We start from the raw sequence: 26,944 nt of genomic DNA, 5'->3' as shown, positions 1-26,944 counted from the left end.
ACTCTGTGATTACCGCCATTATTATCATTATCACCATAATTATCATTGTTACCATTATCGCTCTGCTCGAAGCCCTCAGCGGACCCCGCGGGCGGGCTCCGCACACAGCGCCCCCTAGCGGCCGCCGCCGCACCGTAACGCGCGCGCCGCGGGCGGGGCGGTTCCGTCCCCGCGGGGCGCGCGCGGCTCCCGGCCCCGGCTGCCGGGGAGCGAAGGGGGGGGGGAGGGGCGGGGCCCCCCGCGCCCGCCGGAAGTGACGGACGGGCCGGCGGGGCGGGGCGGGGTGGGCGGCGCGTGGGGGATGCGCGAGCGGCGGCGGCGGATCCCGAGCGGGGCTGCGGCGGGGGGCGGGGGTGGCCGCCGCCATCGCCATCGGCACTGTCAGCATGCTGAGCCGCAGCTCCTTCACCAGCCTGGTGGTGGGCGTGTTCGCCGTGTACGTGGCGCACACCTGCTGGGTCATGTACGGCATCGTCTACACGCGGCCCTGCCCGACGGCGGCGGACGGCGCGGCCGGCGCGGCCGGGGGATGCGTTTGGCCCTACTTGGCGCGGAGGCCCAAGCTGCAGGTGAGCGGGGCGGGGACGGCCCTCGGCCCCCCGGCGCACCGCCCAAGTCTCGGGCTCCTCGGCAGCACCCCTGTCCCTGCCCCCTGCACTCCGTCCCTGTGCGTGCCCTCTGCCCCCGCTTCTGCCCGCTGTCCCTGCTCCCCCCCGGGCCAGCCGCTCCCACGCCCTCTCGTAGTGCTGGGCCTTGTGGAGAGCGCCCTTGGCTGGTGCACGGGTAGGACTTGGCTTCGGGTGTTTTTATTGATTTCGTATATCTGCTGTCATACACATCCTGGTTAGAGCAGCCTTGCGGAAGTAATGCTGGGCCTGTTTAGTCTAAAGAAGACCGAGAAGGAATCTTATTAATTTATGTGAATACCTCGAAGGACGGGAGCCAAGGGGATGGTGCCAGGCTCTTAAGTGGTGCCAGACTTTTTTAAGTGGCGACAGAATGAGGAGTCATGGCCATAAACTAAAACAGAAGAAGTTCCACTTCAATGTGAGGAAGAACTTCCTTATGTTGAGGGTGGCAGAGCACCTGGAACAGGCTGCCCAGGGAGATAGTGGAGTCTCCCTCTCTGGAGACATTCTGAGCACACCTAAATGTGTTCTGTGTTACCTGCTCTAAGTGAACCTGCCTTGGCAGGGGAGTTGGACAAGACGATCTCCTGAAATCCTTTCCAACCCTGACAATTCTCTGATTCTGTGAAATGGCTTCATTTCCTTCAACTTCCAGAACAGGTCATCGCATTAAAATTTACTTAGGGGCTGTGTTTCTGCCCCTAAAAGGAGCTGAAAGACTTTTTTGAGTACACTATTTTCTTTTGCTGCGTATACAGCCTTCCTGCACCTGGGGGAATTAGTGAAGATATAAGACAGACCTGTACTCTAAGCGTAGTGATGCATGAATTTATTTCCAAACTCTGATTTCTCTGTGCTGTGTTTTGGTTTCAGTTAAGCGTGTATACTACCACACGGTCAAGCATTGGTGCTGAGAGTAATATAGATCTCGTTTTGAATGTGGAGGATTTTGATATTGAGTCCAAATTTGAAAGGTAAGGATCTGAACCAGTAGTATCCAAGGTATCAGAGTTCTTTGTTTAATTCTGAAGTGTGCATCCTAGCTAGGAGTTACATGGACAGAAGTATGCATGAAGCAAGGTAGATTTCCCTGTTGGTTAGCTTGGGTCAGCGTGCTGTTTTCAGCCATATAGGCAAACATTTTGCAGAAGCGTGCCTTGCTTATAATAGTAAAAATTTCCTTCCATTGAGAAAATCTAAAGACAAATGTGCCTGGGAATGCTTAAGACTTGACTCTAATCACATAGGTAGGACACTGGCTACACATGTTATGTTTTGTTCTTAACTGCTGTGGCTTCAGACTTGGAACAGGACTTGGATGTCAGACCATGTTCTCCTTTCCTGTGTTTCAGCAACATGCTGTTCCATAACTGTTTCTCTGCTAATAGTCACACAAGAAAACCTTTCTTTCTGATAATTTAGGGTTTGGGCATCTTCTGAACAGATAGAGGTGCCAAGATTGTGCCCTTAGAGAAATTTTTTAGTGTAACAGTGCCGTCTACATAGGCGCTTTGTACAATTAAGTTGACTGGAACTACTTGTTTTGTTCACTTGTTTTGTTGTTTGCCTCACTTTTTGTTTGTTTGTTTGTTTGTTTTTCTATAATAATTGCCTCACTCTCTCACTCTCTTACTGCAGTCTCCCAGGTTCTTTCACTTTCTGTGTTTTCTATGATTAAAGAACTTGTTGGTTGCAGTTTAGGTCATATTAAACTTCATCTCTGGCAGACCTTATAAGAATTGTTTTAATGACAGGGTCTGCTAAGCCGTGGAAAGTATTCAGAGCAGAATAAGCTGAGCAAGACTACAGGAATAGAGGAGGCATTATACAAGGGTGCAAGTAGGATGATTTCTTGGCTAGTACAAGGGGAGTGACTTCATGGTTTGGGGCTCCAGTTTAGAGTTCTGTGCTTGATGTGCCATAGCTGAGAAGATATTTTATTAATGCAAAGTGCATGGCAAAACTTTGTGATTTTCTTTTTAAACTTTGTATCATGTATGTGGTCTGTGATACATATTTAGCACATGGGAGGCTGTTTTTTACAAATGCTGTCATATTTTGGCCCTGTGACCTATCAGTAAAGAAAAGCAACAAAAGATGATGCAGTCTTGTGTTATCTAGGGCAGTAAATTATGAAGTGGACAAAGATTAAACTAATCTTAAGATGATAGTAAAACTTTGGAAATGCAAATAAAAATACAAATGAGACAATATTGTGATAGGTACTGGAGTATAAAAAATGACCCTATCCAGCCATGGAACATGTCAGCCAGAAGTAATTGTTGTGTTCCAGGCAACCCAAATGTTTAGTAATAGCTAAATATTTCAGCATGTGCTATGTCATCTCATAATGTATTTATTTTGTATTTTAGGACAGTGAATGTCTCTGTACCAAAGAAAACCCGAAATAATGGCACATTATATGCATTTGTATTTCTTCATCATGCTGGCATTTTGCCATGGCATGATGGTAAGCAGGTGCATATAGTAAGCCCTCTGACCACATACATGGTCCCCAAACCAGAAGAGATTAATTTGCTCACTGGTGAATCAGCCACACAGGTAGGTGTGTGTTCCATCTATAGAATAACATCTGCAAAATAAGTAATTTCTTTTATAGACACTTCTAGTGTTAATAATTGCTGTGCTTGCATCTTTAAACTAATGATGATACAATGGGAAAAAAAAAATCCTCTTCTTGATCATCATGCTACTAGCAGACTATTCAGCAGAGCAGAGGCAGAGCACTTTAAAACACTGACTAGTTATTAAAGTACTTCCCTAGTTAACAATAATTGCTTCAAGGATTCATTGCTTTTTGTAGAAATACTGTATTGCTCTGTAACAGCATGGTGCTCCTTTCTATAGTGAATTGAATTAATGTGAAATAATATGCTTTGCTGTTGTAAAATAGCAGAATAAGATATGAAGACAAACAGGTAATGTTTGGAGGATCATTCACATCCTTTGGACTGTTTTGGAGTTACATCTGATTACTGTACAGTCCTGTTTTCAAAGTGATTTTTTCTTATTAGTATCCACATTCCTAAGGTATGAAGATTAATTAGGTGAATATTCCTTCTTGATGAACAAGGCTGTGAATGGACACTGAAGTTTTTCAGTGTCAGATTGTGGTGGGCCTTTATAATCCATTATTTTGTATTCGAGCAAAATACTTGATCTGGTCAAAATTACGGTAAAGTGTTTCTTAGTGGGCTTCTGATTTTTATTATAGTTAATGACTCCCTGGATTCTGTGACTTAGATTATTACCCTGTTCAAAATTTTGTGTTGGTTAGCAGTATGTATTTTTATTCTTTTTTTAAAGCAAATTGAAGCAGAAAAACAGACCAATGCCCTGGATGAACCTGTCTCTCACTGGAGGTCAAGACTAACCTTAAATGTCATGGTGGAAGATTTTGTGTTTGATGGCTCATCCCTCCCTGCTGACGTTCACCGTTACATGAAAATGTAAGTCAATGACTTAATTTTGTCAGATATGTTATTATAAACTTATGGCACATTTCTTCTAAAGTCCTCCCTGACCTTCTTTCGTATTTTACGTTTAAGTGGGCACCTAGAGACAAAAATGCTTGCATTTTCGTAGTGACAAATTGCTACTAAAGTATTATGTACTAGAAAACCTTACTGGGGACACCTGATTCCTGGGCAGCTCAGAGTTTAGAATACTTTCTGTGTGTGGAGTTATCATAGTAAGGCAAAGCAGTGCTACGAAGATACAGGTAAAATGCTACAGCAGGCTTGAAACCCATTTGTTCTCCAGTTGTCCTTCTGGCCTTCAGAGCAATTGCCATCCCTTGACCCTTTCCAATTATCCTTCATCTACGAGTTACCTGTACAAACTGGAAGTGCTGAAGAGGCATGGCTGATCTCCTGTGATAACTTTTTTCTCCCTTTATGATTGGCTTTATTTTACTTTGACACTGTGTGTTCCTACATTATGTCATTTTCCTCAAGAAAATACTAACAAGCAGGGATGGGTTTTTAGGCCACTAGGTGCAGGCAGTAGCTTCTACTCACAGCTACTTCAATCGCTTCCAGTATCAAGCATATAAGTAGTGCTGTATAGGCTTGTGCAGCTGTATGTTAATGCCTTTCTCTACTTAAATCCAGAAGTAGCTGGTTTACCAGCAGACCCTGGGGTTCTGGGATAGCTTCCCAGGAGAAGAGATAAACTTAGTAACTCATAAAATAGACCCGAGACAGCAAGAAGGGGTTGTTGGAGTGGGGTTGATGAATGAGGACATGTTTTCTGGTTGATTTGCATTGGTGCTGTTTTGTTATTGCATTATACAGGAAAATAGTTTGGATATGGAACAACCTGCTGCAATATCACTAACAATAGCTTTAATCATAGTGATTACATAGAAATCACTTCAGTTAAATAACCAAGCACTATTTCTGAACCTCAATTTAGTACTTTTCTGTGTTACTCTTGCACATTATGTGTTTATTATGCAGTCTTTCTTAGCATGCATAGAGACTTCCTTCTTTTGTTGACAGCTAAAATTCAACTTTCAGCCTTTAAAAGTCTCCATTATGCTACTTAGATTTCTACCAAGAACATCACAGTGTAGATGACTGCCTTTTTAGTGAAGACATTAAGAATTTGTGTCTGTTAGGGCATTGGGCTAAATACTTCTCTAAGATACTGACAAAGCAATTGCATGTAGATCATAATTTGCTAATAACTTTACAATAATCAATTTGATAGAGGGCTTGAAGGCTAGGAAGTTTTAACTGGATTCGTGCAGGTTGGTGAGGTGGTAGAGCTATCCAAATGAGAGCTTGTGTAGATGGCAGAGAAGATTTCTGCTCCTTGTATGCTCCCTGCAGTAGTATCTGGCCTTCCCATTTGTGCATCAGCCATCACATTCATGGTCCCATGTGGGCTAGAGCATGTGACTGATGTCCTGCTGGGCACAGAGGAGTGGGGGAGATGGTGGAGAGGTGTCATGGTCACAGTAGGAGGGGGATATTTGTGATGAAGGATACAAATATGTGGCAGTAAACTTTGGCATGTTTCTCTTCCACAGACTTCTAAATTTCCCTTGGTCATGCAAAAGCTTCAGCATCATCACAACCAATCTCATTTGTATTTTTATTTGCTTATTCTGTCCTTCTACAGAAGAGTAAAAACAAACAAAATATTTCAGTACAGATATCTTTCAATGAAAGATTGATTCTAGGCTAGTGGCTAGTTTCTTGCTGTGTGTTAAAAGAAAATGTGCCTGACAAGATGGTGGGAAATTACATGGGTAGATCTGAAAGTGATGAAAGAGTGCTAATTTGAATAAAAGTAGTTTTCTTTTTAGATCACTACAGTCATAAAATCCATGTTTAAACATCCTAGGGTTCAGTTGGGGAAGACAGTGCATTACCTTCCAATATTATTTATTGATCAGCTAAGCAACAGAGTGAAAGATTTGATGGTGAGTAATAGAATACCTTTAATTACATTTAAACGTTTTAACAGTTATCTTCAATGTTGTTTTAATTAAGATTTTCTCATAGGTTGCTTGCTGTAATGAAAAAGTATAAACGCACAAAAGGACTCAATGACCATTTAACTTAATGTGATTACTGTGGTAACTGCAGAAGCTGGATATGTGTTTTGAGACTTCTGTCTGGCAGAAGTATCTGTCAAGTGTTGTCTTCTATTCCACCAAAGATGTTTGGATTCCGTGGCTTCTGCCTTTTGGGTGGATATGGAGGACGTCATGGTAGCACCAGCAGCAGCAGGAGCCGTCTCCTCAGAAGTTTGACTCCCTAAGATGAAGAAGCTCTGTTAGCACCCCAGAGTAGCTTCTCATACCTTCAAGGGAAATAAGCATATTGACATATCCACAGCTGATAGTGGAGCTACACTTGAGAGAAGTCAGTAGCTATTCTCTTACCTCTTCAAAATTCACTTGTGGTTAAATTTCTTGGTGCTGCTCTCTGTCATGTTAGAGTAACTTGAGCACCTGAAAGCTTGGAGTTAACAGTATGTCCAATGATTTTGTGCTCTCAAATAAATCTGGACTTTGAAACTTCAGTAATGGAACTACAGAAGGGTGAAGTTGGATGAGATTTTTGGAGATTGCTAGTCCAATGCCCCTTCTCAGAGTAGGATCACATAGAGTGAGTTGCTCACGACCTTTTCCAGTTGAGTTTTGGTTATATCTAAGGATGGAGAGGCCACAGCCTATATGGGCAACTTGCTTTAATGTTCAGTCACTCCAGCAGTTAAAAAAAAAAATTATAAATTTAAGTAGAATTTCTGTATTCAGTTTTTGCCCAACTCTTCTCTTGTAGGAAATCGTGCAGTTCTTTTGCTATAGGTTACACATGGCAGTCACCTATATCTAAATCATGTTGATCTTAGCAGCTCTTAGTTAAGCTTTGCAGTTCTTTTCAGTTGCACTGACTGGAGTTTGTTTATTGGAGTTACTGAGAACAGCAGTCTTGGGGAATGTCACAAAACTGTTAAATGAGCACGTCTGGATTCTCCATCTTCTAGATGGAAGCCTTGGTAGATGTCAACTTCCCATAAACTTTCTAAATTGTCTATCCAGTTCATTACTTTCGCTCAGACCAAGAATTTTGTTACTTGGTGTTCAGGAGAATCTTTACAAACTTGCGTCTCTTCCACCCCAAATTTGTACAACAAAATAAACTCGTGAACATTTGTTACAAGTCTTGATAGCAGATAGTTTTGTCCAGTATTTCTTTAGATACACGTTTGTAATATCTCTATTAGTGGTCGTAGTCCTTTGTTTTAAGTTTTATCACAGCTCATCCAGTCCAGTTCAGTACATTCATGTGAACTAATAACTGGTCAAGTCATGTACCCTGTTCACAAATAAATTCAGCATTCTCATGTTACTAATGACATTCCTGCAGTTGTCATGCATGTCACAGTTAATGCTGTTGTAACTCACTGCCTCAGAAAGTCATTAAAGATCCTGGGAAGTGCTGCAAAGGCTATTCCACTAAGAGCAGCCAACTTTGCCCTCAGCAGTGGTTTATGTGATATCTCAGTAGTGACTGGTCTAATGGCTCTTAAGCCCTGCAGCAAGAGTGGTCCTGTAGTAAACATTCTGTGAGAGAATGAGGGGTAAGTGAAGAGCAGGAAAGAGTAAGGAAAGAAGGTGGTGCAGCTTTGGTGGAGCCAGGTTAACATTTGCTGTAAGTAGGGGCACAGACAGTGTCTGTTTTCTATGCCTGACCTAAAATCATGGAGCTAAAGATGCATTTTTCCTGCTTGTGCTGGGCTGTATAGATTGTCAACTGACTCTGATTTTGATCAAGATGTAGGCCTTCTGTGGTAAGTACTGCAGTGTAGAGATTATGTTCCTCATGTTCTTAAATGTGCTTGCCAATGCTGGGGTTTTGGGGATTGCACAGAATTTAATAAAGAGATCATTTAAAAATTCATACCACTGAACTTACTTGCAGTGTTTGCACACTGTTTTGTAGTATTGATTAAGTAGAGTGCTAGAAGTAACGTGTGATGCTCTGATGCCATACTGCAAGAGTAGGTTGTATTGCAGGGATTCGGTCATTCCTTGCTTTCAAAGGCTTAGCAACCGTCACACATCGAGGTTGTGAGGCACCACTTGTGGGCTTTTAGCTGAATGTTGAGAAAGAATTCATTCTTCTAATCTTAACTTGATTTTAGAATTTCCATCTCTGTCTTCTATTGCAATCCAATTTTCTCTCTACGCTACCCCTAACTCCACCCTAGTAGTTCTTTGTCTGTGGAGAGTGCACTTGCCACGTGCTGCTTACCCAAGCAGTTGCAAAATTTCTGTTGCTTGTTCATCCTCCACAGGTAAAATTTCTTTTCCCTTTCTCCCATATATGTTGATGCTGTCTTTGATAGACTGAGAAATTGAAATGAGACGAATTACAGGGATCCTTTGAAAAGGAGAAGCAGTCTGGAAGATGTTTATATAGTTTTTGGTAAACAGTTGTAGAATCTTCCCAGCGTTCTCTACAGTTGGCTCTAACCACACTTGTTTTTCTGTTCTGTTCAGTCCAGAGATCCCTGACACTGTTCTAGTTTCTCAAGCTTTTCTATCTGCTGTATTCGTAAAACTTTCTCAGCTTCCCTTCCTCACCCTCATTTGCCTGCATGTTCTGCCACTGTCTGAAAAGCTTAAAGAGTCTTGGGAGGGTGGTGAGATTGAGATTTGTTTGTACTTACTGGAGGAAAGAACGAATGGGAGAACAAACGTAGCCCTCAGTTCACATCTGACTGATAGGTGGGGAGCCTAAAACTATGTTCTGTGTCACAAGAATCAGAAGAAGTCCATTCACCTCAGTTAGGTGTCAGCTAACTAATTACTGTAGAAAGAGATGCAGTGTAGAGTAGCAGGTCTGAGATGGGAATTATGATTGGGAGTAATTAGGAGCCTGGAGCAGTAGGTCTTGAATTCTTGCAAAGTGTCTGCTCATCTGTAGTCCTGAGCTATCCTTGGAAATGTAAAACATACTGCCTGAACTTGTACTGAGGTAGCTGCTGAGTATTCTAACATCTGAGAGGACAAGGGGTTTTTTCTTTTTTTTTTTTTTAAACCTGTTTGAGAGGTGGATATGGACAACTGTCATGCAGAAGGAGCTGAGGCAATTTAAGACTTCTTTTTTCCAGCTTAAGTAACGCATAGATGATAGAGTAGGATTAGCTGAAATGTATTCTTTGGGGGGCAGGAAGAAAGTTTTTGTGATACCCCAGATCCCAAAGTTATCTTACTTAGCTTTAGCTGTGGTGTTTTCACTAGTCTGAGCTAGTGGCATCATCTTGCTTCCCTATCCTTTCAATTTCTCTCAAAATCAGCCTCAATGTAGTAAACTTCTGACTGTGGCTTTTGGGCTACAATTTATTTGTTGGCTGAGTTTTGGGGGTTTTTTTTTATAATATTCTAGTTGAGGTGATCACAGTGTGTACATTCAGAGAAGAGCTGTCAAAAGAATTATCTTAAGCACACTTTCCCCACTTTATGCTGCCATCTCCGAGGCATTTATATACAAGAACAGTGAGGTTGCTATAGGAACTTGAACAGAACAAGCTGCTAATTTAAACATTTCTTGGAAAAAACGCAAAGACTTCAAGCATGGTATAGAAGTCTAAGATCTTATTCCCTTTAAAAAACAATCTGAGTTCTTAAAATTGTGTGATTAAACTATAGTGTGATACAATCACTTTATTTAATAAAAAATGAATGGAAGTAATTCTTGCCATTTTTCTGCTATTAAAATGAAACTATGTCTTTTTGAAATGCAGGTTATAAATCGTTCAACAACAGAGCTACCTCTTACAGTGTCATATGACAAAATATCTCTTGGAAAACTCCGATTTTGGATCCACATGCAGGATGCTGTGTACTCCCTCCAGCAATTTGGTACGCTTACCTTTAATGACTTCAAGCCAAGAAACCACAACCTAACCCCTCAGTTTGTGTCTTTTATATACATAGATGACACTTCTTTTTCTGGATAGCTGGTGAAGAGGTTTAATGCTACAAATCTTGTGTTGTTTCACCTTAAGTTAAAGATAAAAATACATGTTGACATGTGGTAGGGAACAAGAATACAGAGGTGAATTAATCATTTTTAAAATGAATTTTATTTGAATAGTACTCTGTAACAGCATAAGAGGACATAATCAAGAAGAGCATTTTCATCATGGGTTTCCCCAATTGATCCATGGAACAGAAAAGTTGGATCAGTGGTACATAGGCTTTGATACAAGGTTTATATACAGCTGCTCACTGTAGCCATATATCTGCGGTGAAATACAGGCAGGCCATCCTAAGTAAAATCCAACTGCTTCTCCTTAGCTCAGGCTAATGTATATTGAAGCTACAAGTATGTCTGCTAAACATAATGGTCTTGAAATAATCAAGTAATTGCTTGCTCAGAGTTTGTGTAGGGCCTTTGTCCACCATCACTTCTCCATAATTTTTTTGTAAGCATCCTCAGAATTGAAATTTTCATGTTCCATGCCTCAGTTGTCTTGTGAAAGGCACAGATAGCAAGACCTCTCATCCCAGGACTATCTCCTCTGCCTGGAAAAAAAGCCTGTCTAAGATGCTGCTTGTTCCCCATAAGTGTATAGGTAGTGAAACATAAGGTTTGAAAATTTCCTGTTGGAGTAATTTCTGGAGCAGTCACCTTAGATGAGTAGCAAAATTCCAAAATCACTTGAAAATGGCCACGTTCTTGCTGTGATGGCAAAGTAAGCTGGTGCTGAACTCAAGCACCATTGCCATAAACACAGCATTGTGTATTTTCTGAGAACTGTGGACTTCAATCATAATGTTGCATCTGTGACCATATTTCTCACTGACTTTTGTTGTGCTTTACAGTGTAGTCCTTTTTCTCATTTTTCAACTTTTGATGTGGAGCTCACTCTTCTTATCTATCAAACTAAAGTTCAGAGGTCAATTTGAAAAACTTTTTTTTTTACTTCTCACTCAGGCCAAAATGATTTCCTGTGTCTTGCCATTTGTCTGTCAGGTGTTCAGCTTAGGTTGTAATTACTCAACATGTTAAAGGCACGTTACAAACCACATTGTAATTATATAAGTTAAAGGCTTGTAACTGATGGGTTTTGTTTATGGCAAGCCATATATCTTGCCAAAATACAGATAGATTAGGATTTTACCAGTAAAGCTTCCATCATGTTTTGGATTTATGATTCCTTAAAAAAACTTGTGCAGGTGACGTAAGATTCCTTTCATATTGGACTTGAGCATAACAGCAATGAACTGTCTGGTACTTCTTGCACAGTGACTTGTTCTTTTTCATAGGGTTTTCAGAAAAGGATGCAGATGAAGTAAAAGGAATTTTTGTTGATACTAACTTGTACTTTCTGGCTTTGACATTCTTCGTAGCAGCATTCCATGTAAGTGGTTTTAGGTTTTAGGAAGTACATAATACGAAAAAAAAAAGGAGGGGGGTGTGTCTGGCTTTCAGCTGTTTTATTTATTAAGAGTTATTCTTGAAAATAGCAATTTCACTAGAGCAATGGAGCCATTTTCTGGTACAAGTCAACTCTATTTCCAATACAGAATTAATATGAAAAATTTAAATAAGGCAGAAATTTGAGATAATTATATAGAAACTAACAGTTTTGACTGAAATATGAAACATTACCTTCAATATCACTTTTTTACATTGTAGTTGAACCAAAGTCCCTAGAATTAATATGCCTGTCAACATTGGTTTAAATTTTGTTGACTTCTCACAAGGTTTACCACTGCAGTGGCATAGCTGGAACACCTGTACTAGGGTCTGAGTCTCTTACTTCTAATCCCTGCAGAAATTTAGATCAGCTGAAATAAATTCCTTTCAAAAATGTTACTGTAAAGTGTGGAGCACTCATGGTTTGTTGTTGTTGTTGTTTGTCTCTTTCTTAGCATTGGCCTAAATTGGAATCTTGATTTTAGACACTGAACATTTTTGTAATCTGCAATTACACTCAACATAATTCCCATACTCTGGGAAAGATAAGAACTTGCCTGGAATGTTATGTGTCTTTATATTTACATTACATACAGTTAATTTGATTGGAAAGCCTTAGACTTCTATGACATATTAATTTAATTTTTCCACTCTGTTTATCAGGTTGCAAAGTATCTGTAGACTGGGACAAGCTTTTCTGATACGTTTTTCTTTTGTGATCATTTTCTCAAATAATTTTAAAAAAACCTCAACAACCCCTTCCCATAAACAAACAAACAAATTCCACAAAAACAACTGAAAACTTTCTCATTAAAATCCATGGACGCAAGAATTTTTGGAATCTGTGTTCGAATTTTTTTAAGACACTGCATGCTTAAAGGAAATACTGAAAAATATACAAAATGAAAATACTGAAGAAAATAAGAAAGCTTCCTACAAATAAATTGAATTCTAAAAGGTCCTGGAAGTACAGATTGACAGAGGAAACCTGGCTTGCTATATTGTATGATTTTTTTTTTTAAAGCTTTGGTATTATCCAAACCTAAATTGACTATCAGTCCAATGCAGAGCATTTTCAGTCTAATTTAGTGTGCCTTTCTGTGGTCCCTCAAGGAGGTGTGTGGTTCCTCTGGGTCCTCGTTCTTCACCCTCTGTGATGAGTTACCCTGTACTGAGTCCCTGACTTTCTTTACAGGATGGTGATTTGTACAGCATTGCAATGGTAGCAGTATTTGAAACTCATCCTGTCATTTTGTACTGCTTTTAGAGGATGGGCTTATGAAACAGCTTTTCTTTTTAGCTTTTATTTGTGGATCTTAATTTTCTTTTCTGTAGCTTCTAAAATGGGGGTTTTTAATGCCATGTTGAATGCATTGTTAACATTTTCAGTCTCTAATTAGTGCATGTTTCAAGCAAATGAGTATGTTTCTTCCTATTTGCAGCTTCTCTTTGATTTCCTTGCATTTAAAAATGACATCAGTTTTTGGAAGAAAAAGAGGAGCATGATTGGGATGTCAACAAAAGCAGGTATGGACTAGAATGCAAAGTGTTGTCTATACGCTGTCTATTTTATGATGTGTGTTTTCAGTCTTGCTCTAAGTTGACACTTTGTAGGTTCACAGAGAGAGCAAAATGAGATGGTTTTTAAGAGATGGCTAGCAGTCTGCACAGTTAGATGGTTCTAACTTTGTTAGTTCTGTGCTCAGGTATCTCTTGAGCACTTGTTTCACTTCTGAGGTTTGACTGTCTTGGAATTAGGAATTAATATTGAGTCAGTTACCACGTTTTCCTTACTGAAGGAACAGAGAAGTACTTTGACAAAAGAATGAAGACCAGAAGTTGTTCTGTGGGTGGAGAGAATGTGCTTTCATGGATAATGCTGTTCTACGAGTCCCTTGTGTTCCTTCTAGATAACTACAGGTTCCAAAATACTTGTGGGTGGAAGGTGCTGTAGTGTAATCTCTTGCTTGATTTGGGCTCTGATGTAAACAGGAGCAATAGAGGCTCCTGGGGTGGGGGAGGGGGAGAGCATGGGAGGGTTGATTTGATTTGTTTATCAGAAAGATGAGAGAAACCTAGTGATCTGGCATCCTGCCAAGCCTTCCTAGAAACAGATGGAGGTTTTTCCAATAGATTTTTTCCAATTTTGATTATAAAGCAAAATTATAAACCTGGAGTCACTTGACCTCTGAGACTATCCCTAATTCTGTCATATTGACAGATGGATTAAAACATGTAAGGACTATCTGTACCAGGGGGAAAAAAAAATTTATGATGATCAACATGTTTTTCTCATGTAGAAAATGCATGTATCATTTTTATGAGAGTGCATTTGTTTTTCTAAAGCAGTTGTACTGCTGTTGGCATGTGTATGCCAGAAAGTTCATAATAATTCAAAACGGTCCATGGAGTTTCAGAAATAAGAGTCAATTGCCAGTTTCAAAACTCAGTAAAGTCAAATTGAAAAGACTTAACATTTATAAACAATAAATGAGTTTCAAAGAGTGACATTATATTGTCTCACAGCCTTTCGGCTTCCTAGTGACACGAATCATGTCCATGTAGTTCCTAATAGTACTGAGACATTGCTGAATAGCTGAAGTACAGAAGCGTTCATTAAATGTTCCAATTTTCTTTCAGCTCCTGTGATAAAGATTGCATAAAATGTTTTTGTTCCCTATTTGTCTGGAGACCACTGGCTGTTTCTAGGACCACTAGATATATCAAGAAGTATATCAGAATATGTATATCAGAAGTATATCAGAATAACTTCATGCTTAAACTGTGTAAGACAGAATTACACTAAATAGGTCATCAGTCTTCTGTCATCTCAGCTGTTCATTTAAATATTAACAAGCCTTCCATTTTCATTTTTCCTGTCTAGTGCTTTGGCGGTGCTTTAGTACTGTGGTAATATTTCTTTTCCTTTTGGATGAACAAACAAGTTTATTGGTACTGATCCCCGCAGGCGTTGGTGCAGTGATTGAGGTGAGTTCTTAAAGCTGTAGCACCAGATACCAGTATTTGCAGCAACATCCATAGTTTACATTAAAAAAGAATGCTAAACTTGTTCCTGGAAAATTTTGCTGTAGCTTGCATGTCCTTGGCTGTCAGTAGCAGAGGAGATTATGTCCCTTGATCAAATAACTAAACTGGAAGTACCAGTTTTTCTGGGATGGTCCAGCGGATACTGTAGAAACCAAACACAGAGTGATGCTGAGGTTCCACCTATCACATCATCTGGTAGGCCTCACTCCTGGCCAAGCAAGTACAACCATGTCAACAAGCCTGCATGGAAGCATTGTGGAAGAGTAGGCTGTGTGCCCACAGTGTCAGGACTGAGGTGATTGGGGAAGGAGGAAGAGGAGGAGGCTGCTGCCTGTGTGCATGATTCCGCAAGTCCTCGTCTAGTCAGTGGGTTGCAGGTAGCACAGTTGTCTCAAAGTGACAGTAATCATATGGACAGTACATCTCAGAGGAATTTGCTAGGAAGAACTTCTTCACAGCTTGTTCTTTACTCCTGGTTTCTCATGCAGTACTAATAGTGACATTGATGCTGTAAGAATTTTCTTACTTGCATCAGAGATAACAGTAAAGGATCGTCTTTACCCTATTCCCCTTTTTATTTTTTGTTTGGAATATATGGTGAGTAAGAGAATATTGGTTTATCTAAAGTTAAACAAATAAACCTTGTCCACAAAAAGCTTCATGGGCTGTAGCTCTCCTGGGGTGCTGCATTGCCTAAGTTGTCAAATCTGTATAGCAATGTGGGTGCGTGAGTAAATTTTCAGGTGAACTGAAACTTTTGGTTTACATTAGGGTCAGGCTGTTACAGCTGTACAGTAATTAACCAAATAATTCAGTGGATTCACTGATTTTTGCTTGTAGTCCACTACTGAAAGGTAATGGCTATGTAAGCACCAACCTAATCAGGAGTTCTGAGGCACCTTCATCGAGGGCATGTAAAAACTTGCTTGGCAGGTGACTGCTGGGGAATTTTCTAAATGCCTGACCTGGGGGGCATGTTGGTGCTAACCTCACCTAGGCACTGCAGTCCAGATATCGTGGAAGGACTAAATTACTTCACTTAAAGTACATCATCTGATAAAGAGACTTAATAGTACAGGCTCACAACGTTGTACTTGTTTGATGACACAGCATTTGGTTTGTGTAGACACAGGCAGTGTGTGCTGCAATCAGGCTGCTACTGATTTATGCAATGGGTGCTTAAAATAGGTGTTCTGGGATCTTGATTCTAATTATCTGAATCCTGATGTTCCTTTGTATAATCTTTTATGTGCACATTTTGTTTTTGCTAATCACAGCTCTGGAAAGTGAAGAAAGCCTTGAAAATGACAATCAGATGGCAAGGTTTGAGACCCAAATTTCAGGTATAGTAGACATTGCCCTGTTAACGATTACACTCTTGAATCATCCATCTGTTTCCAGGTCACTGTGTAACTTGACTTTTAGTGAAGTCAAGACTTCTTAAAAATTACAGAAGTTTCCTGTGTACATCTCTTTATGAATGGCTTAATCCAATAGCAGGATGAGCATTTTCAAACCTGTTACTTTCTTTGAGTTCTTTAGAAAAAGCAGCTATTTGTGTATATTTATGGTGCAAGAAACTTCAGAACTTCTCTGTCAGTCCTGTTAAATCTTAATAGGTGGGACTGTGCTGCTGCCACTGTGTTGGAAAGGCAACTCTTAAGTGACATCATGTTTTGAAATAAGAAACTGGCTTTTTCATGAACCTAATGATTCTTCTAGATAAAAATGAAGTGCTGAGACTGCAGAACATGCAGTGGCAAAGTTCAGTCTACATTGAAAGTTTATGTTGTTGGTAGGAGAAACAGTTGTCTATCTTCAGTGTTTTCTTCACAAGAAGTGCTGGGGTTTTGTGCTGCTTGAAATCTAGGTGTCTGGAGCGACTGATGGCTCTGCTTGTTCCTATGTCAGTAATCAAGGAACTGTGTTTAAGCAGGCAGAATTTCTGGACATGTGGAGTTAATCCATAACCGACCTCTCCATGATTATAGTTTGTAATAAATGCTTCCTTTATCTGACATTTTTAGCTACTTGGCTTTGCTTTTGCTTTGTGAATTTTGCTGTCTCAACAGCATTTTTCTAAGCAAAGAAGCCTGGAAATTTGGTGTAAAATATGAGGTGAAAGGTTAATCTTTTTGCCTGTATTTAGAAGGCTGCACAGGACAATGTATGACTCTCCTACATAGAAGCTTACAAAAGCTTTGTTACCTGCTTAATGCAGGGGGTTGGACAGCAAATGCTTTCCCTCTGTGTTCTGACTTCATTATGGTTTTTGTATATATTGCAGTTTGGTGCATACAATGACTCTGAAAAGAAAACAGAGGAATATGATGCCCAGGTAAGAGGGAATTCTATGTCTTTGGATCTACAAAGTCTGTATATGTGACCTGTTGATTGACTTGTTTTGCTCTTTTTTTCTACAAATGTATTTTCCATGTTCTCACAGTTGTCAAGTTGATCATCATTGTGTAGATGATCAGGTAGTGAAGATTCATTCTGATAATTTACAAAAGGAAACCGCAAAATAATCCTTTCGGTTGTTGAATCTGGTTGAAGCCTTGCTCTGAGAAGCAGAATTGCAAGTGACTTAGATGAAGAGAGGTCACTCACAAATTCAAAAGCTGATATTTGTACTTGTTATTTGTACTTCTTACTTTTACTGAAGGAAAGTTCATGTGGTTCCTGATTTGTGAAAGGAGTTAGGCATAGGTGACAGCATTGGTGTTAAGTAGGGAGTTACTTTTAGACATGATCTTTGTGCTGTCCCTTAGTGCCTATGCTCTAAGGTGATTGCTTGTCTGAACTGGGCTTTGGAATTTTCACCACCACCACTAGAACTGGAAGCATAGTGGAAATGATAGCAGACAATTGGGAATAGACCAAGATTCTCAGGGAAAAATTATGTCGCTGTCTTCTGTTTAATGCCAAGAAAAATCTGCTGTATATAAAATGTGAACTAACAAACTTATTTTCCTTGTCTCTTAGGCTATGAAATACTTGTCATATTTGCTCTATCCACTGTGTATTGGAGGTGCAGGTTACTCCTTGCTGAATGTCAAATACAAAAGGTACTGTAACTCTATAAATTATCTTATATGGAATTGAAACATTCCCCATTTTTTCTACGTGGTTATGGAAATTGGTTGTTTTAGTTTGATTCATAAGTCAGGAACTGGAAACTTCCTTGTTCTGTCTATCTAAAGCTGAAGAGTCTAGATGGTTTTTTAACATCCTGTAAGCAACAGGCTGTTGTATTTTACAAGTAACCTGATATTACTTTAGTATAGAACTCAGTAGCTTGCATACGTGAGCAAGCTGTCAATCAGAAGAAGAGGAAGAAAGCTGCCATTGATGCTCAGAGAACCAGTTGGTGATAGGAGAGATGAAAGAAACTCAGTGGTTGAACCTGTCCAATAGTGGAGAGAAGCAAAAACTTTGACAAAATTATTTTCTTTGAACAAGAGGCTCCTCTGCTCCTAAACACGATAGCTAGGATGGCAAGCAAGCAAAAGCATTTTTGAGAAAGGGCTCTTTATTCCTTTAGAGCCATGGACTTCCTGCACCATAGTAGTACTTCAGCAAGAGCTGGACACACAATGCTTGATGAACAAGTGAGACCCTTGTCCCCTTGCACTCAAAACAGCTAGTTCATTTTGTGTTGGAGAGATGCAAGCAAGTGTGCAGCCATGAGACTTTGTTGTAGGAAAAGTCTGTAAACATAAGCATAGTGATGGCCATGTAGGCATTTTTTTTATAGTTCTTAGGCCCAGATGGGATGGGAGAAAACAAGCAGTAGTAGTTCTTTGTAATGTTATTTTAAGCTGTTGCTGCACACATGAGCCATAACACTCATACTAGAAACTGGGGCAATTTCTGGGCTATTTGAAAAGCAGGTTTTTTTCAAAAGGTTTTTGCCTTAGTAAGCAGCTAACAAATATGCAGCATTTTAAAATTCTTCTTTTCTGACAAAATTCTTGAATTTTTTTAGTATTCAAAAATACTATATTCCAGGTGTTTTATGAGCTGCAGCTTAAGGAAGTGAAAACAATTCATATAATAGAATACAGAAGTCTTGCCATTGTTAAATCAGGAAGGAAATGTGACAACAAGTAATCTAGGCAGTAGATTATCCTTTAATCTTGGAGATATTTTCTGATTAATTCTTTAAATGCTTGTGGATTACGGAAATACTACTACAACGGTAATGTTGCTATTAATGTGTTAGTAACACAACAGTGCAAGTTTAATTTTAAATGATGTAACCAGAGCATGACAGTTATTAGCTGTTCTCAAGATTGGAAGCAGAAGTATGGAATTCAATCACTGTCTGTAGTACTGCCATTGTTTTGTTAAGACTGTGCTCCATTGAACATCTGGGAGGGTTATTAGATGTAAGGAGGGAAAAACATAGATTCCTTGTATTTACCTTTTTTTTTAAGTACCTACTGTCATGGTTTGCACTGAATGGTATTTGTTGTTTGAAATCTGACAAGTCTTTACTGTGCCATATTGAGTGGCACAGTATATTTATATACTATGTGTGTCTCTAATATTTAGAATACAGTGTTACCTTTGCAGGCTTTAATACAGTCAGGGTTCAGTGCACAGTATTATCTCATATTAGTTATCTGATTATTGACACAGAAGTCTTAGAATAGTCTGTAAAAGTATAAAAACAGGTGATAAACCTCTCGAAACTTCTTGTATGGACTGATAAATACCCTTTGCTTAAAGTACCTTCTATGGAGCCCCTCCTAATCCAAGGAAGATGTGAGGTATTTAGTTCTTGCATGAAGTAATTTGTAACATAGCCATTTCTTGGAGTAGTCAGCATACAGTCGTGTATAGGATGTGTTATAATTTTGGCTGAAGAGAAATATAACTCTACTCTCTTCTTTATTTGCAGCTGGTACTCCTGGTTGATTAACAGTTTTGTCAATGGTGAGTCCCTTCTGTTCTTTTTTCTATTCATATTTCTTCAAATGAAGGCCAGACTCAAAAGCAGAATATTAACTGCTGTCATTTGGATCCATGTAATACAGAGCAATAACTTATTATTGAACTATCACAGTGATTGAAAAAGGGAGAAGAATCAATTCAAAGTGAACAAAAGAATTAGATGCATCTTCTCTCTTCAGGAAAAAATAAGTGCAAATCATTAATTATGTGTGATGTACATCTGTGCATTTGGTTTTTTTTCCATACTTTCTCTTCAGGAGTGTATGCTTTTGGATTCCTGTTTATGCTGCCCCAACTATTTGTAAACTACAAGGTAAGACTGAAATGTGATTAAAGTCTACTTTCCTAGTCTCTTCTTGCAGACTTTATTACAATTTGATATTTTTTATTTCTAGATGAAATCTGTTGCACACTTACCATGGAAGGCTTTCACATACAAAGTAAGTAAAGCTCTAATTTAAAGTTGGGTGCAGTCCTTTTGAAAATTATTTTCTGTAAAAAGCAGCCTAATAAGAAGTAGCTGAAGGATGGTGTACGTTTTTTTTAAGAACTAAACTTGTTTGCAGCTGTCCTTAAAAAAAACCAAAAAAAACCACTGACTTTCATTTTTCATAATGACTTCCATATAATGAGAATACTTGCATCCTAGTTTTTATGATAATACTGCTTTTTGTACTGTCAGCTGTCTTGCATGAGTGCAGATGTTGGTCCTGCAGATAAATTTGTCAGTCTCAGTTAAATGCATTATTTTAAGAAGATGTCAATGCATCACTGACAAGGGATAGTTCTCAAGAAACAGTTAGGGATGGTTGAAGACCTTATTTTGGCAAGTTCCAGGAGCTACCAGAGACTGAAGTAATGTACACACTGTTCTGTGCTAGGGTGGTAATTGTGAGCTTCTGGGCAAACCCAGTATGAGGGGAGTTGTTCCATGGGGAAAGAGGGACTGCACTGTGGTGTCCCCACTGCTTAGATTGCCCTGGTAGGAAATAATGCAGTGCTGCAGTCAAGCTCGGTAGCAGACCTTGGAGGGGAAGGTGAGTTTATTGAAAAACAAAATCAGCTCACTAACCCTTTGATGGCTGTGTATCCACAAGCACCCACTTGTGTGTCCAAGTGGTTTGTGTAGTATTCAAACACCAAGATGATAGACCCCAGTGTCCCAGTCAGGATTCCTTGTGCTGATATGGATAACAAGGGACACCCACTGTTAAGTCCCCATGTCTCCTATGTTCTGCCTCAATGGCAACTATATGCTAGTTTTGTTCTTGTACCCGTAAAGAGCTGGTAGTGTTTTTACTCTATCATTTCCCACCAATCTCAGTCATTAGGATTTTTGTACTGTACTTTGTTTTCCTGATCGTCGTGTCCTGAGAAACCCTGGCTGGATGTGCTGGGATCATCAAGACCCTGATGCCATCAACATGTACCCTTTTTACTTGTGCTTCTACTCATAAATGCTTTTATTTTTCCTTTGTGCTGCTATATTACAATTCTCCAGAACAGTTAAAAGGAGCAGTTTAAAAACTGCTCAAGAAATGGTATCCAGTTCTGAATAGAAGATTTGGGACAAAAAACCTAAAATGTATACATCTAAAGAGACTTTAAAGGCTTTTCCATCTCTATGAGCCTATAGCAACAGTCTAACTTTCTGCTGCCTTAATGTTTTAAGGAAACAGGGTGCATCTAGGAAAACAGATTGAAATGTAGCTGGTAGTAGAATAGCAAATAAACAGTGTTTGATGTGGAAATAGAGACAAAAATAACAATAAACACAGTATTTCGGGCATACACTAGGCAAATCAGCATGTTTCTGAAGAGGAGGGAGCAGAAGGTGTATTAGTGAAATAATTTCTCAATTCTACTTCACCAGAGATAATAACTGAGCCGAGACATCAGCAGTTAAATAAACAACAAAGGGAGGTTATTCAAGCAAGTAACCTTTTAAGCAGTACAACCTTGCTGAACAGCGTTTTCTACAGAGCATTTATGGTTAGCATTTATGGTAGCATTTAGGCTACCCACAACAAAAGCTTGTGTATATGGAGAAAGAAGTCTATTTTGTTTTCAATTATGTTTAACTTTGTGAGCTTTGGAGGGAGTAATTGACTTTTTTTAATGGATATTTAAAGTTGCTTGCTCTCTTTTGCACTTCAAGTGAAAGGAAGAGTCTGAGGGCTCATCTGTGATCATTTTTCCTTAATTTGACCTCTGACTTTTCAGTTTCTGTGGGTTTAACGTTTATGCCCTTCATACATTTATGAGGAGTACCTTCAAGTGAGATAATCTCAAAAAAAATTACCCAGTCTAAACACTATTGGATGGGTTGCCTTGGTGCACTCACTTGCAGTGGCTTATGAAGACTGCCTGTGTGCCTGAAGGATGGAGCATTTAGCTTTTTCTTCCCTTCGTCATTGTAGGATCACTCACTTGAGTATTGGAAAGTATTGGAAAGGCTGTCTTTTCCAGCTTGCCAAAGTTTTTATTTTTGCTCCATGACAAACCTTTTCATAGGGTTGAAAAGTGCCATCTGTATTCCTCAGTCACTTCAGATCGATGGGTTTGCTTTGACCTGACAGAAAGAGCTCTTCTGTTGTAACTAATCAGAACTCTCTCTTGTCCAACACCCTCATTTTCTGCTGGTGTTTTGTTCCATCATATAAACATTGGTTCATTTTGTAGAGTAAATCCTGTGCTTATATCACTTGCCCCCCTTCTTATAGTATGGATTAATGTACAGCTTGCTAAAACTGCAGGGAGCCACATTACTGACTCAGTTTGTTAACCCAACTGTGCATATTCTTTGCTGAATTTGTTTCCTGATGTTTTTAGTGATTTGGAACATTTTATTGCAACATATGAGCACTAGAGCTGGTGCACTGTAGTTGATGCATGCAGCCTCCCTCTAGGTGAGAGCCAGATCCAGAGGAGTTGCATTTCTGTTAATTTACCTTTCATTATTGCTGCAGAAATAGAGTCTATAGTATGTCTAATTGATTGGAAGTGATACAGAAAATTATTCAAGATATGGTTACTTCCAGAAAAGCACTGAAAACATTTTGAAGTCTTTCCAAGGCTATCAAGTTAATCTTCTAAAGAGCAATAAATGAACAAATTTTACACAAATTTCTGCAGAAAACGAAAGTGAAGTGACATTTTGTAAGTCTTGTCATTTGAGTAATGAATGAACAAAAGTGTGGGGGTTTTTCCAGTTTCTTTTGAAGATTTCTCTGAAATTGAGTCTGTGTTTTTCCCCTCCCATAAAAATACTCTAACTTACCTGAAACAGTCCTACTTCCTTTTTACTTGTAACTTGTGGTCTGTAGTAGACAGCATGGTCTTCATTAAAAGAATGCATTTTAAAGTTTGCATTAATTAGTTTTGCAGCATAACCTTTAAGTGTTGTTATAAATATGGAAGAAGTCTGTGTTCCTGCAGAAAAACATAGGAAGCTTGTAACTTTGTATGACTGATAACTTCCTTTCTTGACAGCCAACTGAAGCATACTTTTCTTTAATTTGTAGGCATTCAACACCTTTATTGATGATATATTTGCTTTTATCATCACTATGCCAACATCTCATAGGCTGGCGTGCTTTAGAGATGATGTTGTGTTCCTGGTCTATCTCTACCAAAGATGGTATGACTTCCTTTAATGTTCATTACAGTTTTTACAATGCTGTTAGATGGTTCTGTCTTGTTGTTGTAAAGAACTATAGATTGGGATAGACTTGAAGTTTTATACTGTAATAATGTATAGTATAGTATGGTCTGGATAATGATAGCTATGTATATGCCTAGTGAAAGGAATGGTGAGCAGGGCACCCTGCAAAGGAGATCTCAATACAAGTAAGAGGGACAGAAACATTTTCCCATAACTGACAGTAATCCTGGACATGATACTGAGTAGTCAAAAAATTCCTCTTCTCACAGTACTCAGAATTTTTGTCAGTAACCCCTTTTCCCTCCCCAAAACAGCCTTCTTTTCACCAGATTTTGAAAGTTACAAAAAAAAAGAAAAAAACAACAAAACCAACAAAAAAACCCCAACCAACCAAAAAACAAACAAACAAAAACCAAACAAGCAAAAACAAAACCAAAAAAACAATCAACCAAAAAAAAACCCCACAAACCAAAAACCAACCACAAATCAAACCTGAGACATAAATACCTGAGGTAAGGGGAAGGAGAGAAAATCCTAAGCTTTTGTTCACAAAACCACTTAAGAGTTCTGGGCTTCTAACCCTTGCTGAGGGCCACATCTCCATGTGCTCAGTGTCCTAGGCATGCTCTCCAAGTTGCTCTGCTGGGCAGTAGTAAAGGCTGTTACCTGATTGGGGACTGCCCTGCTCTGCTTTTCTGTTTATCTAGTTTGCAAACACAGTTTACCAGGTTCTCTTGTAAGTTAAGTGTCTGTCTAGTTTCAGATTCTTCAAGTAACTAAAATCAGATGGGGAAGAAAGTTATATGCAGTACTTATGAAATACTGTTCATAGTGAAGCTACAGAAAGTGTATTCTTATTGCCAAGAAGAAACATTTTTATGTGGAGCAAACAAGAATTCTAAGCCAAGTTCACATTCTACCAGAATACAGATATGTACATCTAACTAATCATTAATACTAACTGCAGACTTCATTTTGGGGTTTATATAATTGCACCAAAATGTAGTGAAATAGGTCCCCTTCTGAGCTATTTTTGTAGAAGTTAAGAGGTCAGCAGCTTCTGATAGGGGCTGGGCACTGGTTTCAAGTTTGAGAGGTATCCTGGATTGCTTGAGAAAAGACTCCAGCTAAGCTTTAGGGGAGCTAATACATCTCTTAAGAGGTCCTGTTATGAGACAACTGGTTAAGTCATATTGTGAAGAAGCTGATATGTCTGTACAAATCTTTAAAAATGTTGGGGTTTGCCACAAATGGGAATAGAGAATATGATGACAAAGAAATTAACTTTTAAAATTAAGCATGACAGAACTACTTAATTCCTTCAGATAGGAGACTGTAATGTAACTAATGATTTGGGTTTTTTCTGCCAGGCTTTATCCTGTGGATAAGAGCAGAGTAAATGAGTATGGAGAATCTTACGAAGAAAAGTCAAAAAAAAAAAGCTCATAGAGAATAACTAAGAACTGAAGAAGATTCTGACCCCTGGACTCTTACTCGCTTTGTGTATTACCTGGTCTTAAGGAAGGAAAAACTTATTTAATAAGAGTATTTTTAAAGCTTATGACAGAACTACATGGACAATACATCTTCTATATTGCCAAAATCTAGTTTTGATACCCGCCTCTTTCAAGACCCTCTTCTGTCCTCACAAGGTCTGCTGTCTGCCAGATGACATTATATAAACTTCCTTCATTTCAGCTTCTCTTCAGTGAAAACCTAAGCATCCTGACCATTGTAATTAAGATCCAAATCTGTGTTTTTAAGACACTCACGAACTGAAACTGTGGTGCCTGTGCCACTAGGCTATGAAAACTGAAAAAACAAGACACTGTGTTAACAGCAGAATCAAGAATTATTGCCAAACTGGAGGCTGTTAAAAATAAAAGGTATAGTATTGGATTATATGCTAATTACCAATCATTCTCATTTGATAATGTGATAATGGAGTTAGAAATTGTAGAAATTGTGAATTCAGAGCTAAAAAAATATATTGTTGGAAATATAGGATAAAGCAAATGGTGTTGTTAAACTTCAAATTCCGCCATGTTCTTGGCCCGCAATATGGCAGAGGGTTTCAGTTTCCTTAAATTGAATGAAGGTGTGAAAAAACTGTAACATGATTTCTTTCAATATGTATGCAAGTTTATAGAAATCCTTCTGCATTGTTGACAGACCTGATTTCTTGGCATACCAGGTGTTCATGTAGTGCAAATCATTGTTATGTGCTGGGAAAGTCTCTTTAACGCTTCTTAAATTCTTCATCATTTGGTACTGCAGTGACCTACTAGGCCAATTCTGTCATGTTTCAAAGGGAATAATTCCTCAGTCTTTTCACCTCTCCCTCCTTGCCCCATCCTGTTTTTTAGATGAAACACACATCATTCAAATGGAATTGTTTTGCTCAAGTAGAGGTTCAACAAACTACACAGATACAGAGAAAAAAAAATAGCCTGGTAAAGAATAATTCGTACCTCTCATATAATCGAAAATTCCATGGGAATGGAATCATTGAGGGAAGTATTTTGATCTGTTTCTTTCAAATTTGTAAAAATAATCAGGTTGAATTATTATACCAAAATCCAAACTCCACAGCTATATCTAGAAGCGACTTTTAAAAATGGTTAGAAAAAATTTAAATTTAAAATCTTTGTAAAGATTTCTAAAAGCAAGTTTCTTAGTAACAGTAGGGGAAATATGGAGTGCATTCCTTTCAGCAGCAAATAAAATACAGTTATAAAAATCCAAAAGGCAGAATTGTAGTTTCCAATTCTAGTTTTGCTTTGGTCAGTAAGTTTACAAATAATGATACTTAAGTTTATTAAATTGCATGCTCTTTGTGCAAGGCTGTTTAACCTCAATTTGTCATGAATTGAAAATATTCACTGAATAACTTTGAAAAACACCGGTCAGTTCCTGTGGTCTGCAACTACTTTGTGAACTGGATTTTATCCAGTTCTGTATTGCAAAAGTCTGAACATATAAATATTTGGGTCCCAAAAAGATAAGGAAATATGCCTGCCTATTGTATTTTGCCACAGACTAGTTTTTCCTATACTGAAGTCCTCCTTACACACTGCTGGCAATGGAAAGGAGTCTTGAAGTGAATATTTATCTCCTGTTCATGTTAAAGTCTCTTTATGCTGTTAATTGTAACTACAGATTATTGATTTTAGCATTAAACACACCCAAGTAAGTCTATGCAAAACTGGGGTTGCATTTGCTGTATCTTGTACCTGTTTTGAATTTGTTTGGAATGAGCTCTTTGCTGTTAAGCAAACTAGTATTTCACATTAAGTTAAATGTATGTGAAAAGTTTTCCTGATATAAAGAATGCATATAGCACGTTCCCTTTTTGTGCCATTTCAAAACAATGAAGTCATTGGTTCGTCTAGAGTAGCTTCTCAAAGTCCAGAATATCATATTTGGGTATTTTTGATGTTTCATTGCCCATTTTTGTGCACAGCTGTTGAAAAATTGCTCTTGCACCTTTACATACTGTGAGTGTACTGGTCTTCTGTCTTGCATTTCTTGACACTGACCTCATGATATCCTATACAATAGTCATAAAGCATATAAAATTAGAACATTTTAAGTCTTTAAAATGAGCAGGACTTTCCTGTTCAAGTCATGGTTTTATGCATTCCGTTTCCAAATAAAAGACTTGGCATATGGGA

General features: G+C 38.8%; 1 protein-coding gene across 1 annotated transcript; it reads left to right on the top strand.

The window, feature by feature from the left end:
- The first annotated feature begins 286 nt into the window (after positions 1–286).
- CLPTM1L (CLPTM1 like) lies at positions 287–26,944 on the top strand. Its single transcript, XM_032119555.1, has 17 exons — positions 287–569; positions 1,503–1,603; positions 3,002–3,191; positions 3,957–4,099; positions 6,003–6,081; positions 9,918–10,035; positions 11,446–11,540; positions 13,042–13,126; positions 14,484–14,587; positions 15,925–15,990; positions 16,935–16,985; positions 17,633–17,715; positions 19,554–19,588; positions 19,864–19,919; positions 20,002–20,046; positions 23,131–23,246; positions 24,641–26,944. The coding sequence occupies exons 1-17, from the start codon at positions 387–389 to the stop codon at positions 24,717–24,719; spliced, it is 1,629 nt and encodes a 542-aa protein (XP_031975446.1). The 5' UTR covers positions 287–386; the 3' UTR covers positions 24,720–26,944.

This window comes from Corvus moneduloides, chromosome 1 (assembly GCF_009650955.1).
Source record: "Corvus moneduloides isolate bCorMon1 chromosome 1, bCorMon1.pri, whole genome shotgun sequence".
Classification (NCBI taxonomy): domain Eukaryota; kingdom Metazoa; phylum Chordata; class Aves; order Passeriformes; family Corvidae; genus Corvus; species Corvus moneduloides.
Note: the sequence above shows the minus strand (reverse complement) of the source record. Positions and strands in the feature narration are given on the sequence as shown.